This window comes from Ursus arctos, unplaced genomic scaffold, assembly GCF_023065955.2.
Source record: "Ursus arctos isolate Adak ecotype North America unplaced genomic scaffold, UrsArc2.0 scaffold_4, whole genome shotgun sequence".
Classification (NCBI taxonomy): Eukaryota; Metazoa; Chordata; class Mammalia; order Carnivora; family Ursidae; genus Ursus; species Ursus arctos.
The window spans coordinates 80,123,756-80,138,528 of NW_026623056.1; the positions used below are offsets into that span (position 1 = coordinate 80,123,756).

Here is a 14,773-nt window from a genome sequence, read left to right on the forward strand (position 1 = left end):
AGGGGAGGAGCCTGATGTGGGGCTCGATCCCATAATGCCGGGATCACGCCCTGAGCCAAAGGCAGACGCTTAACCGCTGTGCCACCCAGGCGCCCCTGAATTTATACACTCTTCTAACCATAGTAGTTTGCTGAGCTGAAGAAATGAATACCAATATTAATGAACCCACTAATTGAGACAGTATGCACAGTGAAGATGCCGTTACTTCAACAATATCATTGTCACTTGTACAATAATTTTAAAATATTAATTGCAATAAATTAGGAGTCTTCTGCACTCAAAAGGAGCTTTTCTCAACAGACCACAGAATCGAGCAACCACTAACCCCCTGATAGTCAGGTACTTCCTCCTTATCTATGCTCTGATTCACGAGCTCGCCCCTTTCCTCTTCCAAATGCTTCTTGTGGGCTTGGTTCCGTGTTTCATACTCTGCAGTTCTAAGTGAACAATTAATCTAATTTTCTAAGGCAAAAAGGAAAACTGTCTAAACAGCAATAAGATTCTGTCTGCTCTGCAAAGGTCTTTTAGGTCTTTCTCTCCAGGATTCTGAGTGATTTGCATTGGACTGAGGGTTATGAAGTGTCAGTAGGATGCTGTGCTGTGAGACACGGGGTTTTCATCATGCAGTCGATCTACCTGTTGCCTGGATGTAGATATTCTGGCTCGAAATGCCCTATGTCTGCTTAGAGATAACCAGGGTGACAGCAGCGTCAGCATCAGAAGGGCTGGGGGGACATTAATATATGATCTGCACCAATGATATTCTAGAGCTGTTATTCCCCATTGATACTGATCTTTAGTAAAATGACAGAGAAAAGGGACATATGTGCTTAGAATCTGTGTCAACATTTGCATATAAAACAGTAGCATTATGTTGAAATGTAAAGGTTCATTTTGGGTTTATGTTTATATATACCAAGCTTTTACTTAAATGGGAGATATAAAACAATCCTCAGACCGAAGATCTCTAATTAAGGGATTCTTTTTTATGGCTGAGAATGGATATTACGCTGCATTGAGGAGAAGGAGATCTGTTCATTTTTTAAAGGACAGAACTCTATTTGAGCTTGTGACATAACTGTTGGGTTTGTATTATAATTTTGGAGTTACAGTCAATGGTTTTCTTGATTTTTTTTTTTTTTTGCTAAATGCCAACCTAAAAAGTGTTCATTTTTAACAAGACAAACATAAATCATAAAACGTAAGCAGATGTGATATCTGGATATTGGGTTTATTTAAATCGTGTGTTCATGATGGACATAATTCCTTGAGGTTAAATGTTTTTCAAAAAGTAGTTTAAAAAATGTTAACCACAAAACAAAAACCCCGACCTGCACATTTGTAGCATCATAACTAAACAAGTCATAGTCACTTAAATGCGTATATAGTTTTCCTTAGTTTGTCTAACTTTATGAAATCAATTCAGTTTAGCAAATGATTTTTAAATGTCTATCCAGTGAGAACATTAGCCTAAATGCAGTGATGAACTTTATTTTTTTCCCTTTAAAAGGACATAAAAGGATATACTTCAAAACACACATTCAAAAGCCTCTCTAGAGCTAACGATGATTACGAGATTACCTTTTTTATTTCTACTTCACTAACTCTGAAGGCAAACCACAAAGGTGGTAACAGAAAGCCGTTTTGCATCTTAGCTTCTTGGTGCAGAGTGACCCAGTTCATGGTCTCAAGCTATGGTGGCGGGAAGTAAAAGTGAATTGGCACATCTATTCAACAAGGATTTTGTCTTTGGGAGTCACCTCCAGAACATAGTTAGGGGCTTTATGAAGTAGAAGTAGGAATGGATTCAAGGGTGTAGAGATGAACGTAGTTGGAAGTATGATCCCCAAGATGGTGCACCTGTGTACTACAAGGAGTGGTTTCCCACGTCCCATCACCATGCTGTTTGCAAGGGTGCACCTGATACACAGCAAGACCCAGAATGAGAGGAAAGGCAGTGAGAAGGAGGCGACAAGGAGAATAAGCTAAATAAAGAGCTGGTTTATTAATGGTGCTGTCGGTGAGTGGGAATATTGAATGGATGGTATTGATCGGGGGGGGGGGCTGCTTTCTTAATAGAAATAGAATGAAGTCAGAAAATATAAGGCTCTGGGTCACTAAGAGCTGATAGAGAAACAGTCAAAATAAGGAGGGGAGGATGACTGTCACACTATTCTGACATTCTGATGACAAAAATAAGGCAATTTAAAGGCACAGTTCGGGTGAGGTGTAAAGGGTTAGTTTCAGCCTGTACGCTTGTAAGAACTTCTGGATGCTGCTGGCATGCTTTGTCTCCCATTGGCTTTGATCAAATCGGTGTGACGAATAATGTATTTGGTCATCAGCATTGTCTTGCCTATTCTACTCATCAGCATCACTGCCTAGACAGAGCAGCAGACTGGGGGATATGGAAACCCACTTGCCTCTGCTCCTTGGATTGCTCTACTGTCTCCGTATCACCCAACAGATGTGGGCCCCAGAAGAGAGGAATGAAACAATGAACCAATGCAAATTTTCTTACTCATCGTTAGAATGTTCATCAAGTGGTCATTTATTAAATAGCAATTCTAGGGTAGTATTAATGTCGCTTACTAACCAGGAATAAGAAATGCACCGCCAAAGGTGAGAAACTTATCTTCTAAAATTTGATGCCCAAAGCAACATCTTCTTTAATTATTTAAAGCATGGTGTCTCAGTCTTGGTGCTACTGACATTTTGAGGTAACTCTTTTTTGTTGGGAACTGTCTGCAAACCGTAGAATGTTTAGTGGTATCCATGAACTCTACCCACTTTAAACCAGTAGCATTTTCCACCCTCAGTTGTGATAACCAAAAAGAATGTTTTTAGAACATGGACAAATGTTACCTGAAAGAGAAAATCTCTGCTAGTTGAGAACTACTGATTTAGAGAACTAAAGTATCAAAGCACAATATCACTACACATACTGTGAATATATTATCTTCTGTGGTAGGACTTATGGAAAGAGACCTTTGGTCATTATTTAAAAGTAGCTTAATGCTTGGGTAAAATTTGGAAAATGATCTGGGATCTGGTAATGATACCCTTTATAAGGTGTGAGGTATGGAGAACACATTTATTTCAAATTGAATGTATAAATACCCACATGTGAGAGCACACATTCATTCAGATTAACTGTATGTGTGTGCCTCCTGGGTCTTTAAGACTTTCTAGACTGGGGTATTTCCCCAAGCTTGCTTTATAATTATGCCAGGAAAAGAGTTACCTGGCATTAATCAAAACCAGAGAGTGGACAATGACAGAGAGCTGGCATGAAGAAATATTTCTCATAGAAATTCCTGGAGGGAAAACAAAAATTGATCAGGGGGAAAAGTTCACTAAGTTTTGTTGAAAGATGAAAAAGATTGAAAACAAGTGGGGGACATACAAAAGCAATTATTTTTTTACATGGTCTATCTAGGGATATCAAATGTTTAAGCCAACAGAAAGATAAAATAGCTGTGTTTCAAATTCAGCATCAAAGGTATTTAGAAAACACAATCTCCTGAAAGGTATAAAAATCCTTTGAAGAATTGTGTAAAGTGGAATGGTTAAATATAGATTCTCTCAGAAAATGAAACCTAAGCTGAATCATCAATGGTAGCATAAATATTTCATGCCTCTAGACTCTACATGTTAGTAATCCTTCCTTTCATAGTTATTTCTAGAATGCTCTTTCACTCTCTAAAGTTTTTAAAAATAAATTTTATCAAATTTTCAAAGTATTTTTCTTTGTTCCCGAGGACTGTACAATCTGTTTCACCCCAGTGTTTCTTATTTGCTACAATAATTCCTAGCTAACCTTTTTTCTGTTTGGCATCATGGAATATTCCAGGGTCAAGTATCGGGACACCATTTTACTCTTCCTGTTGAAACATTTTAGATTTATTAGATGTTGTTTTTCTTGTAATATAATTCAGGGAAAATAGGTAAATAAACCTTTTTTGATGCCTAAAATACTGTGAAAATTAAATTAATAAAAAATTATCTTCTTGTTGTCTTTTAAAAATGCCTTTATAAAAAATTAGAAACCATTCATTCACAGCGTGGCTTTTTGAGGAAGAACTTGACAGAATAGAGCACTAGGCAAAACTAAAATAACACTTTAAAGTTCTTAACCTATGTTTACCTCGTCTAGAGCGTACATACTAATCTGAGACCTACCTAGATCTGTTGTTGTAAATTCAGTAGTTCTCGAACTTACCTTGCAATCACAAAGAGTACACAACTGACGCCTAAGCAGGCTAAGAGCACATACATCCAAATGTCAGGAGACAGGGGGTTGAGGAAGGAGAAGACTCCTGGGTTGGTACCATTGGGCTTCCTGTAGAGAATGCTGATGCCCAGTGTCATGAAGGGCTTGGAGAAGTCAATGACTTTCTCCCGAACGTAGGTAATGGTAAGAGGAGCCACTGCCAGATCAGCCTTCTGCAAAAGCAAGTTCAAAATCATTGTCTTAGTTGTCTCACTTCCCAGCAAATGTACGGACTTTCCTGGGTCCTTCTGATCTATATTTCTCAATTCCAAAAGTTTCTCATGCAAGAAGCTTCTCTAATGATTGGCTCTAGTATAAAAACAGTTGATCTACAAAGTGGTGCTTGTGAAATAGTATTTATTAGCAAAGAGAAACCAGAAGATATGAAATACACACAGACTGATGGACATATATACATTTTGGAACTAAATGGAGGAAAAAACTGCAGGGGGTTTCTTTAAAAAGGGCATGTGAGCAAAGCAAGGAAGGAGCCACTTGGTCATAAAATCAGCTGACAAGATGAGACTTTGCTCTGAGCTGCAAACTGTAGAATTCTTTATCAAATTTAAGAATCACTCAGGTTTATTCTTCAGCATGATGGATGGACCCATAAATTTTTGTCCTCACTTTGTGTCCTTACTTGCCCGTCTACATAAGCAAACTCCATTTCGTTGCTGTTTTCTCCTACCTCTTAAACCATTATTAGGATTTAAAAAAAATGTAACATTTCTTCTGACCCTGACTCAATCGTTTTTTTCTCTTTTATTTCTTGCTATGCCTTTTGTCAGACACTTAAAACCCATATATAAAAGATATATTTTTGCTTACATGATCTATAAGTTCTTTGACCATTCCATTCCACTCTCCTTTGTCATTCTGGGCTCCATATTTGCCATCAGGGACGAGTTTGACATCATAAATGAAACCCAAGATGTTTGACAATTCCTTCAACAGATCCAGGCAATACCCTTCAAATCTGTCATTTCCATATAAGGGCTTATCAGATTTCCTGTACATCACATAGGGTTCTTCCTATATGAAACAAACCAAATATGAAAACCCTGTTATAATGAAGGCAGAATTTCCTTTTACAAGCTCCATCCACAGTCAGAAGATATAAAATATTTGAAAATGATTATTAAGATTTCAGAGTAAGGAAGTTAGTCACTCACCTTCCTGTCTTCCCTAAACTCATTTTCCCTATACCCTCTACCAATACAGAACATTTCCCATATTAGTTTCTCTCCCTCTTCAGTGTGTGAATGAGAATGTTTTCCTCCACTCCTGAGGGCAAGGCTGTGAGTGAATAGTATGATAGACACACAGTCACATTTGAACTTGAGGTCCAGAAACGAAGACCAGATGTCCAGGTGTCTGGCCTTCATCTGTCCCCACACCCAGACTTCCTTTGCATGACCCCCTCCTTCCTGGCTCTTACATAAGAGCTTTGACTACTAACAAAGAGGAAATTTAAATCAGCGAGTACATCCTCTTGCTCTTCAAACTTCCTATCTACTAAATATTCTCATTTCTTCATCTCTCAGTTAAATTTCATCTCAGTTTCACTATTCACTTTTATCTACATATTGTGGTCGGTTTCCTTCAGGTTATCTTGTTCAAAGACTATTTCTATGTTTTCTTATATTACCAGTTCCATTTTCTTATTTGAACTCATCTCAAATCTTATACTTGGTAATTCTTTGCTTATATGCTTACATAATAAATCCCCTATTCTATGAATAATGGACATTTCTTTACTACTACGTATCTTTAACCTTACTCTCATTTGGCTAAATGAAAATTTATTTTATAACATTATAATAGTTACTACATTACTGATATGTCCTTTTACTTCTCATTATACATTTTTTTCCCCCAGACATTTAAGACCCATTTAGGCTTATCCTCAAACAAACTGAGAGAAATAGAAAATTCTACATTTCCATGAGATAGTTGCTGAGAAAGTAGTCACCAAAAAAACAAATCATTTTTATTATGGATGAACAATTCTCAGAAGTTAGTGGTTTCAGAAATAAATTGGTCTAACATTATAGACTGAATCAAATAAAACAGGAATGTCTGAAAGTGAAGATTTTAGAGGTGGCCACTCTATCTTTTATTCCTTGGGTTAGGGCTGGAAAAGAAAAAGAATGAGCAACCTGGGGAAGTGCAATGACTGGAGAGGGGTATGATCAGTGTTCTAATAGGAAACAGGAAGTACCCTTACCTAGGCTTTTGTAAAGCCTCTTAGTAAAGAGGTGATTTACAGAGGTGTGAGCAAGGCAAAGGGAACCAATAGGAATGGAGGTGGGAGGAATGATGGGGTATAATCCGGGTACCGACATAATCAGGAAGCTTGTAGCACTTAGGGCTAAGGCGGCAAGGAGGAAAGAATGCTCCTGGAGTCCAGGACAGCAGAGGTCTGGAAGCAGGATCATTGACAGAATAGGAGCTGTGGTTATGAAGGATAGAGGTTCTGAGAAAACCATTGGAGGCAGGGGAAGAAATGTTCTTACTTTTCTTTCCCTATTTCCTTGGTCTCTTGCCAGAGTCTCTACTTGGTTGAAACCAACCAGCAGCCAGAGAGCAAGGGAGACTAGCTGAGTGGGGCCACAGAGTGGAGCAGGGCAGAGCTGAGAAAAGATTGAAGGTGAAAGATATTCAGAACATTGCTGGAGGCTTCTAATTCATTGCAATTATAGGTATATACAAACATAAATTTTTAGTGTCCTAATTAAAAATAGACATTTGCAGACGAAATTGTCAGCATGAAAAAGATAGCTGAAGAATTCTTCAAAGTTTAGGGTTGGAGTCTGGATAAGACACCCTGAATTCCACTCAGACAACTTACCAAAATGGTGGTGACGATGAGCGTCCGGTTGGCCAGTGAATCGGTGATATTGTTGGACCTGTCTTTGTTGCCATCGGTCATGTTAAGCCCACTGTTGGAGTTCCAAATCCCAATCTACGCAGAACACAATACATCAGAGGCTGCTGGTTGTCAATGACCCCATTTACATTAAAGAGAGGCCCCTTCTACACCGGGAATGAACATAAAAGCTTAGAGTCTGGGGAGAAGACACCAGGGCATCACACTGAAGCTACTCACTGTGGGAAAATGAACAATGAGAAATGAGTGTGCACATGGAACAGGAAAAATTAGTGCCATTTGGGATGGGGGGGGAGATGTCTTTTTGCTTATTAATTTATTAAGCTCACTGTTCTTTTTTAAATGAAGAATTCTTAAATGAGTATCAGATTTTTCTTCCAATATGTATTTGTTGAGCACCCATTCTATGCCATGCCTTGTTCTAGGCATTGGAGGACATAGCAATGAACAAAACAGACAAAACTTTCTTCCCTAGTGCAGCTTATATTCTAGTGAAAAACCTTACATTGCCAAAGTGGTACCATTTGTGTCTGTAAAATTTATAAGGAATGAGATGAAAGGGGCAAGCTGGATGATGGAGAGATGGGGCATCTGAAAGGGAAAAAAATAAATGGAAGAAAAAAGTGTGGATGAACAGTAGATTGACTGATCCTGTCTTCATTGAGGGGTCAGTGCTGCTCGGGGGTGTCACTCTTCCGTTTACTCGTTATGTCGGTGTACTTGACTATGAACTCCTTCAGTGAGGGTATTCATTTTTATTGCTCATTGATCTATCACAGAACCACCCATGGTGATTACTAGTCAGTGAAACCCAATGCTCTTTTAAAAATTAATGACCCACAGTTTTCTCCAGTGGCCAAGTCACTCCTGGGTTAGTAGGCTCTAAAGAAGTACACTGATTTGTTTAGCTTTTGGAGGAACCTAGGGGAAAAGCTTCAGGGAACTGAGCTATTTATTAGAAGCCTTCTGTAGGCATTTATCTCCAGCCTGGTGAGATAGACAGAATGCAGATGTCTCTCAGAGCCAGGCAAAGCCAATGGCTGTGTGACCTTGGGCAAGCTGGTAATCTTTCTGAGCTTTGGTTCTTTAACTGTAAAGTACGTCATCTGGATATTGAGAAAACCAAATGAGAAGATGCACGTGGAAGTGTTGGTAATTGTTAAGAGCTACACAAACATTGATAATAAAGGGCATTCACATGACTGCCCCAGTAACTTCTTCAAGCTTGCCCTGCTATGAAAGAATTTGGATTGTGAGTGAAATATTTATTTATTTATTTATTTATTTATTTATTTATTTATTTAATTTTAAAGACAGGCAAAGTATAGGAGCCATGAAGTACAGGGGCAGTTGAGGAACACTAACACCTGGACAGCCTCTGGGATAGACTGGGTAGACCTATGTTTGATCCCTGAATATATTCTCCCATTGAGAGGACATTGCCTGCCTGGGCAGAATATAAGCTTTACAGACAGACTTTTGTCCAGATCTTAGCTTTGCAATGCCCCAGCAGTGTGACCTTGGGCAAGTTCATGAGCCCTGCTGTGCCTCAATTCCTCATCAGCAAAGTGGAGGAAGGAGGGATTTTCTGATGATTAAATAAAATATCAGCGGTGGGAATGTTAGGCCTCTTCTTTCCTTTTCTAATTCTTTGCTTTGGTTTATTGCCTAAATACAGCAGCTGGAAATTCATTTAGCTTGACAAACACTCTTTTTAGACACGTGAATTTTTTGAGGATGTTTCAAGGACTATCACACATTCACACATCAGTGTGAACAATTTCAATGTCACTGTTTTCTTTCTATCTTTAGTGAGAATTAGTTGGCCAATGAAATAAGGAGACAGGTCTAGCTAAATGGGGGCTTGGAGGTAGTGTTTGCATTTGGAAGTATTTGGAGCCTGTCTGTAATGAGGTTACTAGAGGTAGACTTGGGATATAGGACAGCATCTTTAACAACCACTCAGTCTTTCCACTGTCAAGGGCGATGTCTCATAGAACACGCCCAATGCACACAACATCTGCGAACTGAAGAATCTTCAGATTTCCTTGGTCGGCTTTAAACCCAGGGAAGGGGGACAACTCTTTCTCCCTTTTCTTCTCAACATGTACCTCTCCTCCCACTTTTCTGAGGCAAAGACCCTTGTTTTTAAGGAAACGTAACTCAGGCTAAACACACCTGGAGTCTGTTGGTTTTCATGCAAAGCTATGCTTTAGGTTGTGAGCAATTGACTTGTAACTCGATGAAGGCTGTGTATAAATTGGGCTCTGGCTATACTTCTAATTAAAACTCGACTTAGGCACTTGGGAGAATGGAACCTAACTTTTAATTAAGTATTAAAAAGTGGAGAAAATAACTGTGTTTGTAGCCAATTTGTTAAGTAATGTAATGTGTTCTCTTTAATTAATTTCTATTAATGTCAAGTGTGTGTTTAAAGGAACTATACTAATATTTGAAAATGGCCGTGTTGAACAGCCTCACAATATCATTCTCTCTTCACATACAAACTTGAAGCTGTAGACAAATGCACCTCAATGTCTGGCTTTTATTTCTTTTACCAGCCCGACCCAAAGTGAAGAGGTCAGAGATCATTCCTGCAGCATTTCCAATCAACTGAGTCCCAGAGTCCCATTCAATGTGAACTTTCTTCCATGAAATGAGAAAAGGCAGGATATTTTTTTTTCTACTCTCTGTGTAGCAGAGGTCCCTTCAAATCCGGACTAAAGAGTATCAAACTACAGTCCTTGAGTGCAATCAAGGTTATTTCCAAGTTCTTCCTGGGAAGTGGACAGTATGCATACACAGTGTGAATGACCACAGCCTTCTGTTTTCAAATAGCTTAATCAGCACAACAGAAGTCCTGTGTGTGTGTGTGTGTGTGTGTGTTTTGAAGCTAAGTAGTCAACTGGCTTTACCTGTTAATTAAATGGACACATCAGCAAATGAATGTCTGTTTCAAAAGAAGCAAGATCTCATGAGTCATGTGCATTGGAGGGAGGGATACAGTTAACCAGATGCCTAGACATTTAGCATTTCAGTCTTGTTCTCTGACCTTGGGGGAGTGCCTCCAGGAAGCAGAACCTCAATTTTCAAACCATAGAGCAAAAGCAGACAGCGGTAATTTACTAGTGAAAAGTAGCAGAGGGTGGATCAATTATTCGTGGGAAGGAACACTCAAGAGCTAAATTGTCTGGTCCTGCCTTCTTTCACTTTGTAAACGGGCGTACGGGAGCAACCATTTATTATCTAGGACAACCAAGGGAAGCTTCTGAACGTGAGTGCCCAAATGACATTAAGCAAACTTTTTAAAAAAAACGACACGACAAAAGGGTGTTCAGAGAGTGACTAGTATCCATTTTCCAAACCTACAGAGTGATCCACATAAAGTCAAAATCCAATATTGCTGAGTACAACATCAAGTATTTAGGGAAGAAAATAAAAGACTTGTCTGTTTCTTGTATCGTAAGACTTAGGAGCATGTATTTTAGTGACAGACTTTGGAAAGATTGCTACATCCTCTTTTGGAAAAAAAATGCAGGTGGACTATTTTATACTAAATAATGTCAGCATGCAAAGAGCTTTTGGAATTTGAACGTGAGTCTTGTTGGAAAGGGACAATAGGTCTTACGGGCTAGCGCTCGGGTTACTGTAAATTGTTGATGAGCGTTCATAACACAAAACAGCACACCACAATATATGCAACTTACAACGTGGGCAATGATAGGTCAGCAGGGAGGAAGGGGCACGAAGGCACGGTGTTGCATCCGAGAAGGAAGTGTGTGTGGGGTTGATTATTGCAGTTTAGTGACAAATAGAGGACATTCCTCTCCCCTGCATGCAGTTTCAGAGCTTGGATTCCATTCCCTAGGATATTTGGTTTGAATTAATTCAACATTGCATAAAGTGCCTGGAGTCTCAACCTGGATTAGTGGGATAAGCTGATTTCTGGGCGCCAGTTAGGTTCATCTATTTATTAGCAGTGAGGAAACGAGATTGCCTTCTCTCTGCCTTTGGTAGCCTGATTCATTGAAGATTAAAACAAGGTTATTAAACCTATGTTTTTTAAACTTAAAAGGACATTTTTGAACTCATCTACTGAGTGCTACTGAGAGAGACAAGCTTTTGGACCACAGGGAGAAACTGTTTATACTTTCCATGATTTAAGCAATAATTTGCAAGATAAAAGTGAACTTGACAAAACCATTCAAGTTGAACAACCTGAAGTAATTCAAGTTGCATCTGTCAATCATTAGATATTTTAGCAATTAGGTTTAGAGAGAGAGAAAACGAAAGACAATGTTTGCATATCACTGGGACATTTTCCTGATCCAAATGTTTTTAATGTCTAGCATTTGCTTATACAATAAATCTGTGCACATACATTGACAACATGATACTGTACAATAAACTGTGAAATAGGAGGTGTTAGAATTTACGAGATAATCTCATTTCCCTTCCAGAGTCTCTAATGTTTTTGTCCTCTGGAAACTGGTTCTGAAACAAATTGCCAGACAATATGCACTGACAAAGGTCCTACACAAAACAAAGGTATCTCCTAAGAGAAGGGAATTTCTGAAAATGGCTCCTATTTTATGCTGGTGACATTGAAAGAGACGTCTTATCCTAGCCTTCTCAGCCTTAGCCTGTCTGACTAGTCTGACGTATCAAATCTGTTGTTTTCATGCCTCTTAGGGAAAATATTTAGTGATTTGAGAAGGAATATAAATGGACCAATGTCTGCTTCTGTTGCAATACCCTGCATTCAGTGCTAACCAGGACTGATCCTGCCTGGGGGAAACAAAAATAATCTAGGGGGACATATTTAATCCATCATTATTTAATCCATCTCAAGCCTGTTTTCAATTCACGAGTCATGTTGTTGAGAGACAGCATAGTCAATCACCCCGTTCTCCCTTTATATAGACTATCGCCTCTAAACTGCAAGGAGAGATCTACCGGTCTGGCAAAACCAGAAAGGTGCAGGCTTCTCCCCTGACATTCCCCACCCCGCCCCCAGGGCTCCTGCAGTTTTTGTCCGAGTACAAACCTTCTTCCACACTTTATATAAGTGTTTAGACACTTCGCCAGCAGCCTTGGTTTTCAGAGGGAAAAATAAAAATAGCACTTAATTAAAATGGAGCATGGAACCCAGAAGGTATCAAGATGCGTGAGTGCTGTGTTCCATTCCCCACCCACTGTTTGGAATCTCGTTAGTTCAACATAAAGCCCGAGCACAACTACAGTAAAGAGATGAACTGAGTACTTGGGTCCCACAGAAGTTACTTTCATTTGGTAATACAGCCTGATGATCACCAAAAAAAAATCATATAAAGATCTTTTGAATATGCACAGCTTTGCTGCAGAGTGAAAGGGTCTTCGTCATTCTTTAAGAAGGCCTGTTCAAGGTATTTTCATAAGCAGAATCAATCCACACACAGGCGCACACACACACGCTATTGCTAAGCAAGAAGAAAGCACGCTACGCTTGATGACATGTTCTTTGATTATGGGCCTCCAGGCAGTAGAAACCTGAGTGGAAGTGAAAAAGTGGGCTTTTTCTAACAATTTTCTCTGTGGACCACGCGAGAGGCTGACATGAAAAGATTGGGCATCTCCTCCCGTGGCTCCTGAGAGAGATGGGCGGGCTTCCCCATTGCCTTAAGGCCCAGTCATTCCTTCCAGGAATGGAGCCCAAGTCACCTGAAGAAAGAAAAGTTATTGCAAACAATGAAGAGATAAGAAACAAATTGAGAAAACACTTTCATCTAATTTGATTTTGCCTTTGATGGAAAAACACCAATGGAGTGTGCATAATATTGCCGCAAATAGATAGCTGTGAAGGCGAACGATGGCTCCATCTCTTTCATCACACGTCGGAGCCGAGCGATGTTTCCTTAACAGCTTTTGTTCCCCTTTCAGTCCTATACATTAACAGAGTGGAGGGGGGAGAGGGGCATACACAGAGGAACAGACATTTTTAAAAAACAGCCATTAGAGGTTTTCAGTCCCTAAAAGTATTCTTTTCTTTTCTTTTGTGCTCACGGCCCTGATGGAGGCGAGGTGGGTGCCTTGTGCTCTGCCAGACACATTAAACTAACAAAGGAGCAAATCTGAGTGAAGAGACCCCAGAAAGAGAGACAGAGAGACAGAACGAGAGATATAAGGAGAGCTAGAGAGAGAGGGAGAGACAAAGAGAAACAAGGAGAGAGAGACAGAGAAACAGAGAAGGAGAGAGCCTGAGAGAGCCAGAGAGAGAGAGAGACAGAGATAGAGACGGAGACAGAGAGAGATAGGAAGAGAGGGCATTTTCGAAATGGGAACTTGCAGACATAATGTGTAGCCTCAGAGCTGCAAACTGATAATTTTTCTCAAACATTTCCACACCAGCGGTCAACATTTATTACATTCAGCCTAATTAATCTTTGTTCTAATTAGGCTATTTGCGGATGGGGCATAGTCAGGACTTTAAAAAAAAATATATATATATATATGTCTCAGTTAACAAAAACAACAGAACAGAAAAGGAAATCTAATCTCATTCTAAAAATCAACCCAAACATTACAATTAGTAAGTAACTGGTTCTCAAAGACACTCTTCTACAGGAAACATACCTTCTTGTGCACTACAGTGAAAAAAAAAATGTTGGATTATAGAGTTTTGATTTTCAGATGATTGTTTTGGGGGTTTCAAAACCTTTTTTTCTTTAAGATCCTGAAGGGCAAAATAATATTGGTATAATAAAATACACCGAGGAACCAATTTCTTTTATTATTATTATTATTTAACTAAATAGTTCTCATTTGCATTACTGTAAATGAGCTCATATGGAACTTGGAACTTTGAAAGATTGAGAATGACAACTAAAATAATCCTAAAATCAGAACCCGACATGGAAATGCATTTTTTGGCCTATTTCCTCCTAAAATCAAGGATCCCGTAAGCCCTTTCTCTTCTACTTTAGTCTGTCCTCCTGTCAATCTCAGGTGCAATTAAAATTCATTTCCGAGTAAAACTTGGACCATTCCATAGATACATTGTTGACAAACGCCTTGTTCTCCAAGTCGAGGCACAAGTTCCTAAACCTTTGAGAGGTGGGGCTAACGACAGCCCGCCCGTGGGCCATATGTATTTAATACTGTAATCGTGCCTGCTGCAGACACTGAGAATGTTAGCATCACTACTAATACCATACAATGTCAGAATCCAGCATGTCAACATCTATCAGCAGGGTAGGGAGAGAGAGCTCGAAAACTGGCCATAAATGAGCATGCTAAGAGCATCATCTTACCACCCTGCTACTTGTAGGTGCGATTAAAATGCTGGAACAGTGCTCTTGATTTTAGTCTTAGATTTATTATTGAGAAGGTTACCTTTTCCGTTCCTTCCTCTTTGAGACTAATAATGTCCAGATCAAAATCCTTCCTCAAGCCGTCGGTTTTATTGAAGGTGATACGCCCAGTCAGGCCATCCCACCGAGCCTATGGACAAAAGGAACGTGGCATTACTGTTTCACACTTATCATCATCCTAACACCATCCAAATTGTAATACCTCAAATTCCTCACAGTATCCAATTATTTGGTTTCATCGTGGTGTTAGAAAGCATTGCA

General features: G+C 39.3%; 1 protein-coding gene across 9 annotated transcripts in view; it reads right to left on the reverse strand.

Moving 5' to 3' along the window:
- GRIK1 (glutamate ionotropic receptor kainate type subunit 1) overlaps window positions 1-14,773 on the reverse strand; it is a 363,796-nt gene that overhangs the window by 40,289 nt on the left and 308,734 nt on the right. For 4 of the 9 annotated variants that reach the window (XM_026515018.2, XM_026514860.2, XM_044384517.1 and 1 more), the window contains 5 exons: window positions 14,535-14,642; window positions 12,211-12,255; window positions 7,125-7,238; window positions 5,102-5,305; window positions 4,223-4,446 (listed from right to left, as the gene is read on the reverse strand). In XM_026515018.2, coding sequence (XP_026370803.1) covers window positions 4,223-4,446; window positions 5,102-5,305; window positions 7,125-7,238; window positions 12,211-12,255; window positions 14,535-14,642 — 695 coding nt within the window. The remainder of the gene's footprint in view (window positions 1-4,222; window positions 4,447-5,101; window positions 5,306-7,124; window positions 7,239-12,210; window positions 12,256-14,534; window positions 14,643-14,773) is intronic. The other 5 variants (XM_026515292.2, XM_026515139.2, XM_026514942.2 and 2 more) reach the window with 2 other exon arrangements.